Source organism: Ornithorhynchus anatinus, chromosome X3, assembly GCF_004115215.2.
Source record: "Ornithorhynchus anatinus isolate Pmale09 chromosome X3, mOrnAna1.pri.v4, whole genome shotgun sequence".
Lineage (NCBI taxonomy): Eukaryota > Metazoa > Chordata > Mammalia > Monotremata > Ornithorhynchidae > Ornithorhynchus > Ornithorhynchus anatinus.
In genome coordinates, this window is record NC_041751.1 from 2,151,339 (window position 1) to 2,173,406 (window position 22,068).

The 22,068-nt window shown below is 51.6% G+C and overlaps 1 protein-coding gene across 4 annotated transcripts in view; it reads right to left on the minus strand.

Annotated features, from left to right (window-relative positions):
• The window catches only part of SLC9A3 (solute carrier family 9 member A3), a 63,162-nt gene extending 41,330 nt beyond the window's left edge, over nucleotides 1-21,832 (minus strand). For all 4 annotated transcript variants that reach the window (XM_029053841.1, XM_029053842.1, XM_029053844.1 and 1 more), the window contains exon 1: nucleotides 21,524-21,832. In XM_029053841.1, the coding sequence (XP_028909674.1) occupies nucleotides 21,524-21,683 (160 nt within the window). In that variant the 5' untranslated portion in view covers nucleotides 21,684-21,832. The remainder of the gene's footprint in view (nucleotides 1-21,523) is intronic.
• Between the last annotated feature and the right edge of the window lie 236 nt (nucleotides 21,833-22,068).

Below are 22,068 nucleotides of genomic sequence, written 5' to 3' on the forward strand. Positions count from 1 at the left end.
TGGCCTCAGTTACCTTATCTGTAAAATGGGGATTGAATACCTGCTTTACCTCCCCCTAAGACCGTAAGGCCTTGTGGGACGGAGACTACGTCCGACCTAATTATCTGATGTCTACCCCAATGCTTAACACAGTGAGGATCTTGAAAATACTCATCATTTTCAACGAAAAATGACTGAAAAGTCTTTTTCTCTTGAGGTAGTTTTGCTGAGTCCCGGAGTTTAAGGAAACCTGAAAGTCAAACAGAGGAGCTGGAAATCTAGACATGATAATAAGTAACAACCAGAAAGCCTTGCAGTAACTTATTGTACACAAGAGTCCTGAAAGAAAGAGTTACAGCTAATTAAACACAAAGTAGTCCAGCTGCAGTATAGTAACTACAGGATAACAAAGCATTTAGCTCTAATTACAAACTTCGCTAACTGATGTTAAAGGTCAGTAATAACCGAATGTAGTACCGGGCAGTAATTGCAAAGGCCGGGCAGCAGTTTTTGCTAAAATGGTTGCCTGAGGACTCCATAAAGAATATCAGAATATTCCATCACTAATTAAGATGCCATTCAGAACCATTTAAGCTCTGCCCTGGCGAAGCTATGCAAAGAAACTCATTTGGCTTCAGATGATCCTTCGCGCTAATTGGCAGATTTAGCTGAATTCCCGTAAATGGAATTAGTCCAGTAAATCTTTGGTTTTACTTTAACGCATTTGGCCGCTGAAAGTTAAAACTCCATTTTTAAACGGTGAGAGACCAGGCAGGCCTACCCTCGCCAAGGAGAACGGAGGCCATCACCTCAACGGTTCAAGGGAAGTAAACCGTGGCCTGAAACGCTGAAGCGGGTAATGATTGTGGGCCTGAATTACCGGGATAATTGTCCCGGTCTCCCTCTTCACTTTCTGTACACCCCACACCAGAGCGAATAATATTTCCGAGAACCCCTTCTCCAGCCAGCAGGAGACCTAAAACGAGACCTGAAATGCCACTCTTTGATGGATTTTTCGAGCGCATACCGTGTGCAGAGCCCTGAATTGAATCCAAGTAAGAGACACAGGAAAAAGTCCCACTGCAGAGATGAATCCCAGCTACTTTAACATCTCAGAGAGGTCCATTCTGCTTCAGGTTCAGATTATCCAGCCGCTGTTGGAGCAGAACTGTATGGTACATCTACATCTAGGGCATGAGAAAATTAGTTTTTCAAAGTTCGTAACAGGAAGCGTCTGGCCAAGATTCAGTTTAATGGCCACTATTGAGAAGAAAAGCCGTAACGCTGAGAAAGAGGGGGTGTTGATTTCTGTCTAGTTCACACTAGTTTCTAGCTGAGGTTACTTTTCTATCCTTTCAAAAATCACCAGCCTGCTCTGGACAATCTGAATTGTGCACCAAAAGAAAAGCTTATGGGTTCAGTGCTAAAGCTTGCCTAAATTATATTGCACAACCAGGGCTAAGATCCATCTGAAGTCAAACGGCTCTTAGAGAAGCAGCCCGGCCTAGTAGGTAGAGCATGGACCTAGGAGTAAGAAGGACCTGAGTTCCAATCCAGCTCTTCCACATGTCCCCGGTGTGACCTTGGGCCAGTCACTTTAAGCCCGCTGTGCCTCAGTCACTTCATCTGCAAAATGTCATGTGGTTGTGGATTAGCTCATATCTACTCCAGTGCTTAGTACAGTGCCTGGCACATATTAAGTCCTTAACAAATACCATTAGAAAAAGTCAAATCTTAAATCCCAAGGGAGCTTTGCAATCAAATCTCTCCAGTCAATAAAACCAATTATCACTAATGAGTGAGAAGTACTAGAGAGACTATAGCATCCAAGTTTACAGTCTGGTCCCAAGTAAAAAAAAAAAGTGAAAAGCAACCTGAACACAACTGGCTAGCAATGGGCTGAGCTGTCAGCCACAACTCCCGGTTGGCCATTCTTTGAAAAAATTGGCCCCATGAGTGAGCCCGATTCATTTATTCATTCAGTCAGTGTATTTATTGAGCACTTGCGTAGAGCACTGTGCTAAGAGCTTGGGAGAGTACAAGATAACAGCGGACACATTCCCTGCACACAATGATCTTATAATCTAGAGAGGGACATTAATATAAATAAATTACAGATATTTAGTTAAGTGCCATGGGTCTGGGAGGGGGGATGAATAAAGGGAATAAGTCAGGGTGACACAGAAGGGAGGAGTGGGAGAAGGAGGGCTTAATTAGGGAAGGTCTCTTTGAGGAGAACAGATGCCCACTGAGTGTTGGACATTCCCAGCTAAGCAATAAGGAGGGTCTAATCCGTGACCTCGTCCTCTAGACTGAGTTCCTTGTGGGCAGGAATGTGTGTTTGGTTTTGTATTGTACTCTCCAAAGCGCTTAGTACAATGCTTTGCGCGCAGTGAGTGCTTAAAAAATACGACTCAATGAATGAAGTACTGCTCACTTTCAGCTCAAGGAATGTCATCAAGTGGATTCTTCCTGGCTGGATTGTTATTCCAGCTACTGTACAGCAGAGTGGCTGAACTTGGTCCTAGGACGGAGGATGTGAGAGAGGGAGGATGCGAGAGAGAAGGAGGGATCAGGGGACCAGGGAAAGCCAGGTAACACCAGGCCACCTTCATTTACTAGAAAATCCGGACTCTGCCCCTTGTCCGCTGTGTGACCTTGGCCAAGTCCTTTAACTTCTCTGGGCCTCAGCTACCAGCTGTACAATGGGATTAAGACCGTGAACCCCATGGGGGACAGGGGATTCGGTCCAACCTGATTAGCTTGTATCTACCCCAGCGCTTAGAACAGCCTTTGAGGGATAGTAGCGCCTAAATACCATCATCATTATTATTATTATTATTAGAAGCTGAGGGGGAGAGTTGCTTTGGGAGGTTTTCCTTTTCAAACTCTAAACTGCAATTAGAACACATGGGACCAATCATATTTATTGAGCACTTACTATGTGCAGAGCACTGTACTGAGCATTTGGGAGAGTACAATACGACCGAATTAGCAGGCGTGTTCCCTGCTCACGATGAGTTTACAGTCTAGGGAATCTTTGGGAATTGAAAAACGCATCCACTTGGCATTCTGGTTCTTTTGGTCAGTGATTATGTGCAATAACAATAGTGGGAACAACAGTAGAGTACTTAGCCGGAAGAAAATCTCCAACCAGTGGTCTTTATTGAGTGATTACTCTGTGCAGAGCACTGTACTCTGTACTAGGTGCAGGAGAGAATATTGAGTGATTACTCTGTGCAGAGCACTGTACTCTGTACTAGGTGCAGGAGAGAATTGCCCCAGGATCTTAGTTGACATTTTCTAATGACATGAACAATTAATTGGCAGATTCCATCCTCGTGGAGGAAGTGGGCTGAAATTGTTACCCGACCCGGCGTTTTTCCCAGAAGAAATCTTCCAGACAGCAAGACGGTGGTGATTGGGTAAACCGTATCTGAAACCACGGCTGTTGGCTTCCAGTTGCCTGCAGTTGTCTAGCAAATCAGCTAGAAATGTAATAATTTTCCCTGAAGATCAGACTTTGCAACCTATCGTGATGGTGCTAGAGAGTCCAGGATTTTTGATATTCATGCTTTGCTGCAAGCGGGCAAAGTGCTATACAATAAGTCATGGGCCATCAAAAAAATAGACAAGGGCAAGAGATTATTGGGGTCTTTAGGGTCTCACGAAATATAAGAGGCACTGAAAATAATTAGTGTGCCCAACCATCTCAGAAACTGGAGCAGTCTGGTCTGAAGGGCTCTTACCATGTTTGGTGAGGAGGGGAGGAAATGGCTCAGGGGGGTTTTCCCCTCATGGCCAAGAATGAGAAGCGGACGGGGACTAGTGGGTAGAGCATGACCTGGGTCTAGTCCCAGCTCTGCCCCTTGTCTGCTCTGTGACCTCGGGCAAATCACTTCACTTCTCTGGGCCTCATTACCTTATCTGTCAAATGGGGAAGACTGAGCCCCATGTGGCAGTTGGACTGTGTCCATCTTGATTAGCTTAGCGCTTAGACTAGTGCTTGACATAGTAAGTGCTTAACAAATACCATCACCGTCATCGCATAGTAAGTGCTTAATGAATACCTTAGAAAATACTCCTGGTCTCCGCCACGGGGGCCAGTGCCTGGCTGCTGAGGAATGCCATGGAGGCCACCCTCGGGATGGGGGGCTGTTAGGAAACAAGGAACCTGGAAGGGAGGTGGCGGGAACATTTTCCCTTTGGTCCCTGAACCGCTTCGGGCTTTCCACCCAACACGAATTCACCTTGATCCGTGTCGGCTCAGGGGAGGGGATGTTTTAGCAGGGCATGTTTTACCCGCTCATGAAACCATGCCAGCGTGGCCCAAGAAAGACGCTTCAGGCTGCTGAGATCTCTGCCTGCTTAGAGTGCAGTGCCACGGGGATGACTACGTTTCTCGGAAGCAGCGTGGCTTAGCGCAAAGAGCACGGGCCTGGGAGTCAGAAGGATCTGGGTTCCAATCTGGCTCTGCCACTCGTCTATTATGTGATTTTGGGCCACTCAACTTCTCTGGGCCTCAGTGACCTCATCTGTAAAAAGGGGATTAGGACTGTGAGCTTATTAGCTCATATCTACCCCAGCGCCTAGTACAGTGCCTGGCTCATATGCACTTTTACTAATACCATAAATAACCTCCGCCGTCCTGGGGAGAAGATTGCGGTAGCCGAAAGCCAGCGATTGGGAGAGTACTGTATCCCAGATAGGCAGAAAATCAGTTCTACATCTGGCACATAGTCACTGGCTTAGTTCTGGGTTTGACTTCAGTATTTTACAATCTTGAGTCCTTCCTTGTTGGGGACCCGGGGGCTAGTGGTGACCAAGAATCCCCTTAAGAGGATCAGGAATCTCCCAAGACCAGAGTGATATTTTCTGAGCGGACCATGTCCCGCACCCGGCAAGGCTCTCTCCCCTCCATCTTGCCCACTGGGTCTGACCTCGTCTATTTTAAAGTGGGGGAAGGGAGAGTGGAAGAGACGGAGCTAGTAGGTGAGAATTGAAATCATTCTAATACAATATTATAATAATTGACATAACTATATCGACACCAATGATAACTTATAATAATATGATTATTGTATGATATACTATAGCTATAAGGACTGTATTGAGTGCTGGGGTAGATAAAAGATAATTAGGTCAGATGATATCCCTCAGGGACTCACCATCTAAATAGGAGGGAGAACATACATTTAATCCTCATTTTCTAGGTAAGGAATCCAAAGCGGGAAGTAAAGCGACTTGAGGTCACGCAGCCGAAGTAGGAGGGAGAACACCCGTTTAATCCTCATTTTCTAGGTAAGGAATCCGAAGCAGGAAGTGACGCGGCTTTCCCTAGGTCACGGAGCAGACGAGTGGCGGTGTGAGGATTAGAACTCAGGTCTTTCCAGGCTCGTGCTCTTCCCCCTAGGTCACACTACTTCAGGCGAAGCATCCCTTAGTGAGACTTTGAGCCCCATGTGGGACAGGGACTGTGTCCAACACCATACTTGTACACACCCCAGCGCTTCATACAGTGCCTGCCACGTAATAGTGCTTAATAAATGCCATAATTATTATGACTATTATTGACAACTTAAGAGTGGTTTCAGGGGTCAGTACCAGGTGACCTGTTGCATACGCTGTCCTCCCTCCCCACCCCTTTGTGCAGGCGGGACTACCCTGAAGGGGGTTTGAGAATTTGCCGGGTGGCCTGTGGTGTGATGACCTGTGGTGTGAATTGTACTTTCTGTACTTTTCCTCAGGGGGTGAGAGGCAGCTCAGGATGGAGAGACAGGATAATAATAACTGTGATATTAGTTAAGCGCTTACTTTGTGCCAGGTACTGTACTAAGCGGTGAGGGGGAATACAAGCAGATCAGGTTGGACACAGTCCCTGTCCCGCAGAGGGCTCAGTCTTAATCCCTGTTTTACAGATGAGGGAACTGAGGCTCGGAGAAGCGAAGCGACTTGCTCAAGGTCACACAGCAGAACCCAGGTCCTCCTGACTTCCAGGTCAGTGCTCTACCCACTAGACCATCCTGCTTCTCCTGGACTCAAGGTACCTGGGGAGGCTCCCCCAGTCACCCAGCCTTCCCACCTGCCGGGCCCAGAGAATCCTGGGCACTGCGAGCACCCCAGTTTCCTGGAGTTTTTGAAGTGGAAGGGACTTTCAATTCATAATAATAATGATGATGGTATTCGTTAAGCACTTATTATGTGCCAAGCACCATTCTAAGCGCTGGGGTAGATACAAGGCAATCAGATTGCCCCACGTGGGGCTCAAAGTCTTAATCACCATTTTACAGATGAGGCAAAAAGGGGAAGTCACACAGCTGACAGTTGGCAGGGCCGGGATTAAAACCCATGACCTCCGACTCCCAAGCCCGTGCTCTTGCCACTAAGCCCCGATGTTTCTCCTGATCAGTTCCAGATGAAACAGAAAGGAGCTCAGGAGCACATTTGGTCCAAGAGGTAAGAGTCCTCAGGAGCCGGGCTGGTTGGGGGACCTTTGGACCGACGCCTAATTCCAGTCCCTCCAGACCGGGCAGGATCGGGCAGCCGGTGCCCTGATGCTCTAGGTCAAATTCTCCTTCCCAATTCCCCATGACACTGGGGCGAATTTTCCCAGAGAGAAGGGAGATTTGCTAACTTGCCCAACAATTCAAGAGTGAGAGACAGCGGAGCTTTCAGGACTGGGTGTCAGGAAGCCGGGGTTCTAGTCCTTGCTCTGCCCCTGGCCTTCTGTGTGACCATGGACTCTGGCCTTCAGTTTCCTCATCTGTAAAATGGGAATGAGCTAGATCGTGAGCTCCATTGTGAACCCCACAGCGAGCTAGATTGCGGGATGGGGGCGGGGGCGAGGCCTCATTCATTCATTCACTCACTCACTCACTCGCTCACTCAACTCTTTTTGAGTGCTTACTATTTGCAGAACACTGTACTAAGCTCTTGGGAGAGTACAGTATAACAATGAAAGCACAGGCCTGGGAGTCAAAAGATCATGGGTTCTAATCCCAGCTCTCCCACTTGTCTGCTGTGTGGCCTTGGGTAAGACACTTCACTTCTCTGTGCCTCAGCGACCTCATCTGTAAAATGGGGATCAAGACTGTGAGCCCTATGCGGGACAGGGACTGCGTCCAACCCGATTTGCTTGTATCCACCCCAGCGCTTAGTACAGTGCCTGGCACCTAGTAAGCGCTTGAAAAATACCACTAAAAAACCAGGAAACAACCCATCTGCCTCTGAAGGCCTGACCCCGGTCAGGGGTTCGGCTCGACCCGGGACTCCAATTATATATGCCCCTTGCCCCAGAGGGAGGCCTTGTGAATTTGATTGGATGCAGCTTGTTGTACATTAAAAAGCAGAGAGGACCTTGGTCCCCCTCCCTCGCTCTTGAGGCAAGGTTTAACTTTAACTGACGGCAGTTATACATTGGGTCCCATACGAAGTGTATGTAGTTATGGCGGCGGCTGAGGAGTCCCGGAACCCTACACAATGGGGTGGCGAAGTCCACCTGGGATTTGACGGGCTGGAAGGGCTCAGTCAAACGTGAGGAAATGTCAGGTCTCTCCTGGGTTCATTCACTCATTCCATCCTATTTATTGAGCGCTTACTTTGTGCAGAGCACTCGGGACGCTGTGGAGTCATCTCTGACCCATAGCAACTCCAGGGATACAACTCTCCCAGAGCGCCCCACCTCCATCTGCCGTCGTTCTAGAGACAACCTAATCAGGTTTGACATAGTCCCTGTCCCACATGGGCATTACAGTCTTAATCCCCACTGTACAGATGAGAGGCCCAGAGATGCGACTTGCCCGAGGTCTCACAGCAGGCAAGTGGCAGAGCTGAAATTGGAACCCGAGTCCTTCTGACTCCTAGGCCCGTCCTCTATCCACTAGGCAAAACTTCTGGAGGCTTCGAGAAGATTGAGAAATCAGAAAGCAGTTTCAAAACAGCAACAAGCTCCCAGCATCTTGGCAATATATTGGTGCAGCCAAGGCCTAGCGGTTAGAGCACAGATCTGGGAATCAAAAAAGGATCAGGGAGGCACTTTCCCTTACTAAGCTCTCCTTTCCTCTTTTCCCACACTCTTCTGCATCCCCTGACTTGCTCCTTTTATTTATTCCCCCCTCCCAGCCCCACAGCACTTATGTCCATATCTGGAATTTATTGATTTGTATTCATATCTATCTCCCCCTCTAGACTGTAAGCTCGTTGTGGGCAGAGAATGTGTCTGTTTATCGTTATATTGCATTCTCTCTGCACACAGTAAGTGCTCAATAAATACAATTGAATGAATGATTGATTCTAATCCCAGCCCTGCCACATGTCTGCTGTGTGAGCTTGAGCAGGTCGCTTCACTTCTCTGGGCCTGTTACCTCATCTGTACAATGGGGATTAAGACTGTGAGCCCCATGTGGGGCATGAAGTGTCTAACCTTGTATTAGCTTGTATCGACCTCAGCGCTTAGCACAGTGCCCGGCATAAATTCAGGGCTTAACCCAGGGCCCGGCACATGGTCAGCATTTAACACAGCGCCCGGCCCATGGTCAGTGCTAAACAAAAAATACCATAAAAAAGGAGGAAGGGGGATGAAAGAACTCTCCACGAGCAGCCCTCCCCTACCGCACAGACCAGGTTTTCTGTCCCTACTATTTCCCCGGAGCCAGGCCCTCTAGGAGTGATCCCCATTTAGGATACTGACTCACCAGTTCAGATCTTCCAGAAAGTCCTCCTGGAAGGTCTGAACTCATCAAAAACCACATGGCCTCAAGGTGGTCATTTTATTAACAATAATAATAATTTCTTAAGCACTTAATATGTACCAAATGCTGAAATAGAACGCAATCAAATCAGACACAGTCCCTAGCTATTAGGACAGAAAATAGGTAGGCATTTTATCGCTATCTCGTAGATGAGGAAACTGAGAACAGGTATTTTATCCCTATCTTGCAGATGAGGAAACTGAGGCCCAGAAGATAAGTGACTTTCCCATGCAGCCAGCAAGAGGTAGAGCCCAAATTAGAACCCAAGTCACCTCACATCCAGGCCCGTGTTCTTTCCGAAAAGCCTCACTGCTTCTCTTTCTACACCCCTTTCGCCCACTCTTATCTCGGCTTGAGAGGACCCTGCCCAAACCTCGACTCTGGAAATCAGAGAAGCTGGTTGTGGGCAGAGAACATGTCTACCAACTCTATGGTATCGTGCTCTTCCAAGCACACTGTAAGGGCTCAATAAATACGATTGATTGACCCTGCCACCGTGCAAGTAATCAGCAATCCCAATTGAGGAGGTTTGCACTCCTTAAGGAAGCACTGAGGAGAGAAACCACAGAAATATTACCTGAGAACCGAGCAAAGCCAACAGCCCAAATATCAAGTGACATAATCCCGAAAGAATTGGTATATCCTCCAAGTCCCAAGGAAAGCCTCCCTCAGCTCAGATGGAAGCTTGTGTTCTAAATCCTCCTTTCCTCTTCTCCCACTCCCTTTTGCTGACTTGCTCCCTTTATTCATCCCCTCTCCCAGCCCCACAGCACTTATGCACATCTGTAATTTATATTCATTCATTCAACTGCATCTACTGAACACTTAGTCTGTGCAAACCACTGTACTAAGCGCTTGGGAGACTACGAGAAGCCAATAAACAGGCCCACATTCCCTACCCACATGTCGGCCTCCCCCTCTAGACTGTAAGTTGACTGGGGCCAGGGAATGTGTCTGTTATATGGCTATATTGGACTCTCCCAAGTGCTTAGTACAGTGCTCTGTACACAGTAAGCGCTCAATAAATAAAATAAATAAATAACTGACTGACTGTATCCATCCAGCCCCCAGAGAGCCTGGGACTTCGATCCTTTGAACCGGCAACTGGCCCGGGGCAACGTCAGGAGAAGAGGGGTAAGTTTAGGGGTGCCATCTCCATGGGATGATGGGCTCCTCCTGTCCCCGGTGATTTCCCTGTGACAGGGGAAGCCATCGGTACCCCCGACCTCCCTCCCACCGGGGCTCGGATAAGGTCAGAGGTGTCCGCCCGAGGGGCTGAAGAGAACTTCGAGTTTCTGGATCGGGATGAAAAGGCCCCACTGACCAGGCAGGACGTGGGCAAGAGGACGGTGGCAAGATAGAGGAGATCAAGGTACGGTAAGTAGGTGGGCATTAGAGGAACAACGGGTGTGGGCTGGGTTGTTGTAAGAGAAGAGCGGAGCCAGGTAGGAGGGGGCAAGGCCATCCAATGCTTTAATGCCGTTGCTGAGGCGTTTCTGTTTGATGCGAAGGTGGGCGGGCGACAACTGGAGGACTGGGGAAACATGGACGGCACGGTTTTGGAGAAAAACCATCTGAGCAGCAGAGCGAAGGATGGCCTGGAGTGGGGAGAACCAGGAGGCAGGGAGGTCAGCAAGGAGGCTGATAGAGTAATCAAGTCGGGAGAGGATAAGTGCTTGGATTAACATGGTAGCAGTTTGGATGGAGGAAAAGGGCAGATGTTAAATGAGGTGATTGAGTGCTCATATCCAGATCTATCTAGGGTTGGACCTTGGAGGACCTTGGACCCTTGACCTCAAGGGCTCTTTCCCGGTTTCCAAAGAAGATGTCATTTCTCCTGGATTCCCCGAGACCCCGCCCATTTCCTTCCCCAACCTGGTAAAGATGCCAGCCTCCGGGACCGTCAGTGAGCACCGTGGGTGGACAGGAGCTGGCCCAAAGTCCTAGGTCACTGACTTGGGAACCGGTTTCTCGTCGGTCCCGGGAGTTTGGTCCCCTTCGGGCGGCGGGGCAGGGCCGGCCGACCCGCAGACACCAGGCTTTCTCCCAAGTCACCTTGGGATGGGTTTATTAAACCCGGGAGTGGAAAGTTCTCTTTTATCACCGGGATAAAAGCTTTTGTGCAAAAGGATGGTCAGTAAATGCAATCAGAGCTTTTTCGGCAGGGCGTGCCTCGTCGATTTAAAATAAGAATCACGAGGTGCCGAGCCACCTTAAAGCCAAAGCCTTTTGTGATCTTTTCAGGGTCCGGGCTCTGAGTTTCAAGGTCCGGCAGCTTTCCCGGAGGTATATCTAAATAAATGGCAGAATACGCCTTTGTTGTTTGGAAACTTCTTCCTCGCCTTCGTGGCAGGGGAGGTACGCTTTCCTCGGATTGAACTGAGCTGGGGTTTCAGGAGGAGGTATTCTATGTTCAGGCATAGAAATAGGGAAAGGAGACCGTGGCCGGGTGCTCCGGGGCTCAAAAGGCAGGAGGGCCAGGGGCGGGGGGCAAGTAGAGTAGCAGACTGGGGGTGGAGGATGAGGGTGGGGGTGAAAAGGGACTCAGGGGCGGGGAGCAGCTTGGACCAGTGAAAGCAAGAGTCGAGCCCATTTTGAAAGCAACTCTTCCTTGGTTTCCTCAAAAAACCCCTCAGACCATCACTGATGAGAAGTAGTGTGGCCTAGTGGAAAAAGCCTGGACCTTCATGTCAGAGGACCCAGATCGCCCCCTTACCGTCTGCGTGGCCTCGGGCAAGTCACTTAACTTCTCCGGGCCTCGATTCACTAATCTGTAAAATGGGGATTCAATAGCTGATCTCCCTCCTATGATTATTGTTATTCTACTGGTTAAGCACTTACTGTGTGCCGAGCACGGTTCTAAGCACTGGGGTAGATACAAGTTAATCAGGTTGGACACCGCCCCTGTCCCACGTGGAGCTCACAGCCTAAGTAGGAGGGAGGACGAGTGCTGGGCACATAGTAAGCGCTTAAAACCACGATCATTGAGTTCCCTCCCAGGAATAAACTTTTCTGTTCTCTTTTCCCAAGATACCCGCCCTAGATAAACCTCCTGCCTGTGCTTTGCTTCACTTTCTTATTTCTGATCCATTACACGTGCCCTCCTCAAGACTCCTCCTCCTCAAACTCCCACTGTCCCATTCCAGGAGGTGCCCATCAATTAACACCCGCCACCCTGACTGGCGCATTGTCTCCTCTTATTTTTTCACTCTCGCTTCTTCTAGTTAATAGCTGCGTGTTTTTTCCTTTCTCCCATATGCGAGGTGTCTGTCTCCCCTCTTGATTGTCAACACCCTGCAGTCGGGAATGGTTATCTATACTTCATCGCAGTCCTCTGATCCAAGCACCTAGAGCAGTGCTGTGCGTAAGGGATGCTCAATACTGATGATAGAATGTAAGGATGATGATTAAAAAATGAGGCAGAGATTTCATTTAGGCAGGGATTCTATTCACCCAGAGAATAATCGACAAATTATTGAATTTGTGAGTGATAGTCCCCTCATTTTTCCACCCAAATCCTTTCCTCCCCTTGACTTTCCCATCGCTGTAGATGGCATCACCGTCTTCCCTGTCTCCTTCCCGAAACTTTGGCTTTATCCTCATGACATCCCTCATTCAACCCACATATTCATTCTGTCACCAAATCCTGTCAGTTCTACCTCCGCAAAATCTCTAGGATTTACCCTTTCGCCTCCATCCAACTGTTACAACCTTGATTCAAGCACTTATATCCTGCCCTGACTATGACATCGAGCCTCCCCGCTGACTTCCTCATCTCCTGTCTCTCTCCTCTCCAGTTCATTCTTCACTCTGCTGCCTGGATTTTTTCTGATCATTATTCTCCCTGTGCAGCCCGAGTCTTCTCACGCCTCGAAAACCCTCCAGCGGTTGCCCATCCGCCTTGGCATCCAAAAGGAACTCCTTACCTTTGGCTTTAAAGCACTCAATCAGCTTCCTCCAATCTTCTATCAATCTCCTATTACAACCCAGCCCACATACTTTGCTCCTCTAACTCTAAGAGAAGCAGTGTGGCTTAGTGGAAAGAGCCCGGGCTTGGGAGTCAGAGGTCATGGATTCTAATCCTGGCTCCGCCACTTATCAGCTGTGTGACTTTGGGCAAGTCACTTAACTTCTCTGTGCCTCAGTTCCCTCATCTGGAAAATGGTTTAGCCTGTGAGCCCCACGTGGGACAACCTGCTTACCTCGTATCTACCCCTGCGCTTAGAACAGAGCTTGGTACATAGTAAGCGCTTAACAAATACCATTATTATTATTAACATTAACACCAGCCTACTCATTGTACCTCAATCTCATCTTTCTCGCCGCTGACCCCTTTCCCACATTCTCTCTCTGCTGCACCTTCAAAGCCATCCTAAAATCACATAGCCTGAAGTGGGGAGAGAGGGCTCTTGGGTCGTAAGTCACTTGAGAGACAGAGACTATACCCTGTCTTATTTTCTGCAGGCGTACTCTCTCCTTGGTGCTTAGTTCAGCGTTCTGCACACGAAAAGCACTTAGTACCTGCTACTACTACTAGAGGGAGATCAGTGAGGAGGTTGACCCGATAATCGAACTGTGAGTTGGCAAGAACTTGGGCCAGGATGGTCACCGTTTGGGCGGAGAAGGTGTGGAGACAGGAGGGGTTGAGGGATTTGGGGCTGGAGATGTAGAATCCGGATTCGGTACGGAGCTTTCCTCTCCCTCAACTCGCGCGGCTGTGGAGACACCCTGATGGAGAATGGCTTTGGCTCTGGAGTGATTTGGGGGCGGAGGAGGTCAGGGGCCTCTCCCAGCTAAGCTCTTTTAGGTGCTGTGGATTTCCACAAACGGTTCCATGAGGTCATTACAGTAGGCACGCAACTCGAGTAACACACCCAACATAATTTCATGTTACTTCCAGGTTTATTTGAATCCTCTCAGGGTCCACCCTCCATCCAATCCAAATCTTTTCTGTGCCCGGTCGGGCACCTGCCTGGCTTCCAGAAAGACCCTCCCCGCCAGGTATCCTGTAATTGGTAAAATAAAGGATGGTGACCCCCAACCACCCCCCCTGGTCTGGGACAATAGGGTCAATAGAGGTCCAGTGGCACGAAGACCTCAGGAAACCTCTAAAAATAATCATAATCATAATTGTGATTATTATTATTAGGTGAAGCAGCATGGCCTAGTGACAAGAGGATGGGCTTGGGAGTCAGAGGTCGTGGGTTCTAATCCCAGCTCTGCCTGTGGGACCTTGGGCAAGTTACTTAACTTCTCTGTGCTTCAGTTACCTCATCTGTAAAATGGGGACTGAGACTGGGACCCCTCTGCGCAGGACAACCTGATTACCTTGTAACTACCCAGTGCTTAGAACAGTGCTCGGCCCTAATAAGGGCTTAACAAATACCACAATAATAATAATTATGGTATTCGTTGGGCACTTACTATGTGCCAGACTCTGTACTAAGCAGTGGGGTGGTTACAGGCAAGTCATGTTGGCCTCCTGACTGTCCCATGTGGAGCTCAGCCTCAAACCCGCTCCAAGTGCTTAGTACAGTGTTTTGCACATAGTAAGTGTTCAGTAAATGCTATGGAATGAGCCCCATTTTACAGATGAGGGAACTGAGGCACAGAGGAGGTGAAATGACTTACCCGAGGTCACAAAAGCAGACAAGTGGGGGAGCTGGGAGAACCCATGACCTTCTGACTCCCAGACCCGTCCTCTACGCACTACACCGCGCTGCTTCTCCATTCATTCAGTCGTATTTATTGAGCGCTTACCGTGTGCAGAGCACTGTACTAAGCGCTTGGAAAGTACAATTTGGCCACAGATAGAGACAATCCCTTCCCAACAACGGGCTCACAGTCTAGAAGGGGGAGAGAGGCAACAAAACAAAACGAGTGGACAGGCATCACCTCCCGTGCTCCCTGGGTTATAAAAATCCTCTCCCATCTCACCAAAAGCTTCCTTTCACTTCTCTGCAAGTAGAAGCCGAGACTACAAACATCCTCTCCTTAGCGATGCTCTTTTTTACTAAGTTTTGACTAAGCGCTAAGCCCCGTGCTAAGTGTTGGCTGGATACGAGATAATCAAACTGTCAGACCCATAAGAGGCTCCCAACTCTAAGAGGCATTTGACAAATAAACCCGGGCAAGGAGGTTAAGTGACTTGTCCAAGATCCCACGGCGGGCAGGAGGCAGAATTGTTATTCGAATCCATTTCTTTCCACCTGGACCATCCCCTCTGGTCAGCAAGGTATCTCAGAATCCAGAGACGGAGAGGCTAAGCCATTTCATTCATTCGATCCTATTTATGGAGCGCTTACTGCGTCCAGAGCACTGTACTAAGCACGTGGGAGAGTACGATATAACAATAGACAGAAACGTGATCCCTGGCCAAGTCACTTTACTTCTCCGGCCTCAGTTACCCCATCTGTAAAATGGAGATTAAGACTATTGCTATATTGTTTGTATCCACCCCAGCACTTAGTAGTAACAAATACCATCATTATGATTATTAGGTGCCAGGCGCTGTACTAAGCGCTGAATCCAAGAGGAAGAGCGAAGTGCGGCCGAGCAAGCCGGAAGGCAAAAACTCCTGACCCAAACCCCTGCGCAAGTCGTGATCCCGTGATCCCAAACCCCCGCAACAAGCCCCTTTTCATTCATGGGGTTCAATTCGATGGTATTTATTGAGCGCTTATTGTGTGCAGAGCACCGAACTAAGCTTTATGAGCCCCATGTCGGACAGGGTCTGTGTCCAACCTGATTAGCTTGCATCTGCCCCAGGACGGGTAGTAAGTGTTTTAACAAAAATAATGGGGAAAAAAAAGGACCAGGGCTTCCCGACTTTCAGACCTAGTTCTTTCCGCTAGGGTCAAGTCCAAATCCCGGGCACTGTGGGGTGGTGAGAAAGTCTGGACTGGAGAAGAAAAAGGCAAAAGTCCTTAGGGAAATCATTTTCTAGCTTAGCTCCAGTAAGGGGAGGGGAGAAGACGAGAGGGGGAGGGAGTGGAAGAAAGGGAAGGGGGGCGGGAAAGGAGGAGAGGGGTGGGGAGGGAGGGAGAAAATGGGTCCAGCAGCTCTCTGACCTCTATCTTAAGGAATCGGAAGATGTTCCTTCAGCGGAGCGGAGGCGCCGCCCAGCACTTTGAGCCCTGCAGAAATCATTTCCAGATTCAAGGGCCACAGTCCTCTCTGCGGGAAGAGGAGTTCACCGAGGTGGCCCGTGGAGAGATAGAAGGGTCCACCCCTCGCTGGGTCCACCCCTCGCTAGGGCCGCCCTGGTCCTCGGCCCCTGCAGGAGCCAAGTGGACGGTCACAGAGGGCGGGAGCCCGCAGGTCCGGGAGGGACGGACCAGTGGGAGCTAGAGAAAGAGCCACTGGAGAAAGTGAGAAATGGGGAATATGCCTTCATTCCTTCGTTCCGTCGTATTTAGTGAGCGCTTACTGTGTGCGCAGCACTGTACAAAGCGCCTGGGAAGTATAATTCATCTTGTATTTATTGAGCGCTGACTGTGTGCAGAGGACTGTACTAAGCGCTTGGGAAGTTCTTGTCTTTGTTCTTGTCCGTCCCCTTTGTCTTGTCTCCCCCGATTAGACCGTAAGAGAAAAAGCCACTGGAGAAAGTGACAGATGGGGAATATGCCTTCATTCCTTCGTTCCGTCGTATTTAGTGAGCGCTTACTGTGTGCGCAGCACTGTACAAAGCGCCTGGGAAGTATAATTCATCTTGTATTTATTGAGCGCTGACTGTGTGCAGAGGACTCTACTAAGCGCTTGGGAAGTTCTTGTCTTTGTTCTTGTCCGTCCCCTTTGTCTTGTCTCCCCCGATTAGACCGTAAGCCCGTCAAAGGGCAGGGACCGTCTCTATCTGTTACCGATCTGTCCATTCCAAGCGCTTAGTACAGTGCTCTGCACATAGTAAGCGCTCCATAAATACTATTGAATGAATGAATGAAGTATAATTGAGAAAACGGAACTAGGGAGGGTGGGAAGGGAGTTGGGCGGGGAGGAGAAATAGAAGAAAGGTCATTTGACCGCATAATTTTCTCCCCGCGCCCAAATTCCCTTCTCCGGGACGCCAAGGGGCCGGAGCCAGGGGCTTTCACCGACATTGGCAGTGATTCGTATTGAGCGCTTGCTGGGTGCAGAGCACTGTACTAAGCGCTTGGGAGAGTACCCTATAATAGAGTGGGTAGGCACATGCCCTGTCTACCAGGAGCGCCCAGTCTAAGGCACTGGAGGTACCAGCTGTCCGAGCTCTGCCAGGGTTACTAAAAATCGAGCCCTAATAATAATAGTAATAATAATAATAATAAAGCACTCATGGTGTAGTGGATTGACCGCGAGCCTGGGAGTCAGAAGGACATGGGTTCTAATCCCGGCTCCTCCACTTGTCAGCTGTGTGACCATGGGCAAGTCACTTCTCTGTGCCTCAGTGACCTCTTCTGTAAAATGGGGATTGAGACCACCAGCCCCACGTAGGACAGGGACTGTGTCCAACTCGATTCGCTTGTGTCCACCCCAGCGCTTAGTAGAGTGCCTGGCACACAGTAAGCGCTTAACCGAATACCATCATTACGATTAATACCATCGTTATGATTATTAGGTGCCAGGCACTGTACTAAGCGCTGAATTCAAGAGAAAGAGCAGAGCATGGCCAAGCAGCTCACTAGAACCCCTAACCCAAAGCCCTGCGCAAATCGTGATCCCAAACCCCTGCAACAAGCCCCTTTTCATTCATGCAATTCAATTTGATCGAATTTATTGAGCGCTTATTATGTGCAGAGCACTGTACTAAGCATTCGGGAAAGTACAATGCAGCAATAAAGAGAGGCAATTCCTTCCCACAAGGGGGGAAGGAGGGGAGACATCAATACAAATAGACATCAATATAAACCGTTTAATCGTATTTATTGAGCGCTTATTGTGTGCAGAGCACTGTACTAAGCGTTTGGGAAAGTACAATACAACAATAAAGAGAGGCAATTCCTTCCCACAACGGGGAATGGGGGGAGACATCAGTACAAATCGTTTAATCGTATTTATTGAGCGCTTATTGTGTGCAGAGCACTGTACTAAGCGTTTGGGAAGGTACAGTACCACAATAAAGAGAGGCAATTCCTTCCCACAACGGGGGGGAAGGGGGGAAGACATCATTACAAATAGACATCAGTATCAACCGTTTAGACTGTGAGCCCGTTGGGCAGGGATTGTCTCTGTTGCCGAAGTGTCCATTCCAAGCGCTTAGTACAGTGCTCTGCGCATAGTAGGCGCTCAAGAAATACGATTGAATGAATAAATCAATAAAGTGCCAGATCTATACATAAGCGCGATGGGGTGGGGGAAGAGTAAAGGGAGCAAGTCAGGGTGATGCAGAAGGGAGTGGGAGAGGAGGAAAAGCGGGGCTTGGTCAGGGCAGGCCTCTTGGAGGAGGTGGGTTTTCAGTAAGGCTTTGAAGGGGGGGGGGATGAGGACCCCAAGCCCCTTCACAAGCCCCTCTCTCTCTCCCCCAGACAGTGCGGCTCAGTGGAAAGAGGCCGGGCTTGGGAGTCAGCGGTCATGGGTTCGAATCCCGGCTCCGCCACTTCTCAGCTGTGTGACCGTGGGCCAGTCACATCACTTCTCTGGGCCTCAGTTCCCTCATCTGTCAAATGGGGATGAAGACCGCGAGCCTCACGTGGGACAACCCGACGACCCTGTCTCTCCCCCGGCGCTTAGAACGGTGCTCGGCGCGTAGTAAGCGCTTAACAAATACCATCATTGTTATTATTATTGTTACCCTCAGGTCAGAGATGCTCTCGGCCTTCCTTGGTCCACCTTGCCTCCCCGCGGGACTGGAGCAGGGCCCGCTCGGTCCGTGGGGTCGGTGGCCGGGGCGGAGGACGGAGGCGCGGCCTTATGACAGACGTTGTGGCTCAGTGGAAAGAGCCCCGGTTTGGGACTCGTCCATTCATTCAATAGTATTTATTGAGCGCTGACTCTGTGCAGAGCACTGGACTGAGCGCTTGCAATGGACAACTGGCCACCAGATTGACCATCACGGTCTGAACGGGGGAGACGGGCGGCAGAGCAAAAGAGAACAGAACAAAAACAAGACCGAGTCAGCGAGATAAATAGAATCAAGGGGATGGACGCCTCATCGAACTGGACGTTCCGAGCGCTTAGTACAGTGCTCTGCACTTAGGAAGCGCTCGAGAAATACTACTGAAAGAAGGAATGAACAAAACAGGGTAATAATATATATAAATGAGCAAAGTGCTGAGGGGGAGGGGAAGGGAGAAGACGGGAGGGGGAGCAGAGGGAAAGGGGGGCTCAGTCTGGGAAGGCTTCCTGGAGGAGGTGGGCTCTCAGTAGGGCTTGGAAGAGGGGAAGAGAGTTTGGCGGAGGTGAGGAGGGAGGGCTGTCCTCCCGGGACAGCGGGAGGACGGGGGCCGGGGGGTCGACGGCGGAACGGGCGTGAACGGGGGACAGGAAGGAGGTCGGCGGCAGGAGCGGAGTCGGATGTCGTGGGTTCTAATCCCGGTTCTGCCACTTCATAATGGCGGTATCTGTTAAGCGCTTACTATGTGCCAACCTCCGTTCTAGGCGCTGGGGTAGATCCGCGGTAATCGGGTTGCCCCATGTGGGGCTCACGCTTTGAATCCCCATTTTGGAGACGAGGTAAGTGAGGCACAGAATTTAAGAGATTCGCCTCAAGTCACACAGCAGACAAGTGGCAGAGCCGGGATTAGAACCCACGCCCTTGGACTCCCAAGCCCGGGCCCTTTCCACTAAGCCACGCTGCTTCTCTGTGTGACTTTGGGCAACTCGCTTCGCTTCTCCGTGCCTCAGTTCCCTCATCTGTCGAATGGACAGATTAAGCCTGGGAGCCCCAGGTGGGCCAACTAATGACCTCGTCTCTCCCCCAGCGCTTAGAGCAGCGCTGGGCACATAGTAAGCGCTCAACAAATACCATTATTATTAATCGTTATTAGAGAAGGAGCACGGCTAAGTGGAAAGAACCCGGGCTGGGGACTAGGATGTCGTGGGTTCTAATCCAGCGACGTGACTTTGGGCAAGTCACTTCACTTCTCCGGGCCTCAGTTCCCTCATCTGTCAAACGGAGATGAAGCCTGTGAGCCCCACGTGGGACAACCTCATCACCTCGTATCTCCCCCAGTGCTTGGCACACAGTAAGTGCTTAACAAATATTATTATTATCATTATTATTATTATTAGAGGGGTTAAGACCCCCCGGAGGCCGCACTTGGCCGTTCAGAAAGGTCCATCCCTAGTGTCCGCCGTGGCCGGACCCCTGTCCAGCGGGGCCTGGCTGCAGAAGCAGATCGCTTAAGATTACCCGTAACCACCCCAGCGCTTAGTACAGTGCCCGGCACATAGTAAGCGCCTAACAAATACCCTAATTATTATTATTATTGACCACCAGACGGGATGCCCGCCCTGCAAGCGATCAGAGACGCGTCGGGGGGCGGTCGGCGTGGCGACCTCCTTGTCCCCTTCTAATAATAATAATAATAATAGTTTTTGTTAAGCGCTTACTATGTGCCGGGCACTGTTCTAAACGCTGTTAAGCGCTTACTATATGCCGGGAACTGTTCTAAGGGCGGTTTGTTGAGCGCTTACTAGGTGCCGGGCACTGTCCTAAGCGCCGTTCCTTAAGCGTCTAGAAGGTGCCGGACACCGTCCTAAGCGCCGTTAAACGCTTAGTAGGTGCCGGACACCGTCCCGAGCGCTGTTCGTTGAGGGCTTACAAGGCGCCGGACACTGTTCTAAGCGCTGTTAGACGTTCACTAGGTGCCGGACACTGTCCTGAGCGCAGTCGGTGGAGCGCTCACTAGATGCCGGCTACCGTCCTAAGCCCTGTTAAGCGCCGGCCACTGTCCTAAGCGCTGTTCGTTGAGCGTTTACTAGGTGCCGGGCACTGCGCTAAGCGCTGGGGCGGGTAGAAGGATAATGGAGGGGGGGGAGGCCGTCCCTGTCCCCTGCCCCCCGTCCCCCGTGGCTTACGCCCCGTGCCCTGCCCCCCTTGCCCTGTCCCCCGTCCCCCGTGTCCTGTGCCCCCGTCCCCTGTGCCTTGCGCTCTGTACCCTGCCCCCCTGCCCCCTGCCCCCCTGTCCCCTGTGGCCTGTCCCCCTGTCCCCCCGTCCCCCGTGCCTTGCCCCCCGTGCCCTGTCCCCCGTCCCCCGTGTCCTATGCCCCCGTCCCCTGTGCCTTGCCCCCCGTGCCCTGTCCCCTGACCCCGTGTCCTACGTCCCCTGTCCCCCGTGTCCTAGGCCTCCTGTGCCCTGTCCCCCTGTGCCCCCCGTCCCCTACCCCCTGCCCCCCGTCCCCTGTGCCTTACGCCCCGTGCCCTGCCCCCCGTGCCCTGTCCCCCGTCCCCCGTGTCCTATGCTCCCGTCCCCTGTGCCTTGCGTCCCGTGCCCCGTCCCCCGTGTCCTAGGACCCCGTCCCCTGTGCCTTGAGCCCCGTGCCCTGTCCCCTGTCCCCCGTGTCCTAGGCCTCCTGTGCCCTGCCCCCCTGTGCCCTGTCCCCCTGTGTCCCGTGCCCCCCGTCCCCTGCCCCCCGTCCCCTGTGCCTTGCGCCCTGTCCCCTGCGTCCTATGTCCTATGTCCCCTGTCCCCCGTGTCCTAGGCCCCCTGTGCCCCTGTCTCCCTGTGCCCTATCCCCCTGTCCCCCTGGGTCCTGGGCCCCCCGTGCCCTGCGCCCCGCGGTTGGCGGGGGAGGCGGGCCCGGGGCGGAGGAGGAGGACGAGGAGGACGAGGACGAGGACGAGGGAGGACGGTTGGGAGGACGGGAGGGCCCCGACTCACCGATCTTGGCCAGGCTGGCCACCAGGATCCAGAGGGCGATGATGTAGGGGTCCTGGACGTGATGCCACTTGAAGGTGACCACCTGGAAGCCCTGCCCCTCGGCGCCCCCGCCTTCCGATCCCACGGCGGCGCCGCCCGGGGGGCCCCGGGTCCCGGCCATCGCCGCCACGGGGCCGTGGGTCGGGGGCGCGGCACTCTGCGCGCTGCGCTCCGCTCGGCCCCCGAGCCCACCCGTCAGGCCGGCCGGCGGGCCGGGGCCGGGGCCGGAGGGCCGGGCCGGGACATACCCCCCCCCCTTCCCCGGGGACGGACCGAAGGACCGACGGGCGGACGGACGGACGGACGCGGGGACGGACGGCGGGCCCGGCCACGGGGACCGGCCGGCCCTCGGACCCCGCCTTTTATCGGGGTGGTCCTGCCCGGCCCCCGCCCCCTGCCCGGGACCCATCCGGCCCCTGCCCGGCCCCCTGCCCGGCCCCCTGCCCGGCCGCCTATCCGGCCCCCTGCCCGGCTCTCTAGCCCAACCCCCTGCCCGGCCCTCCGTC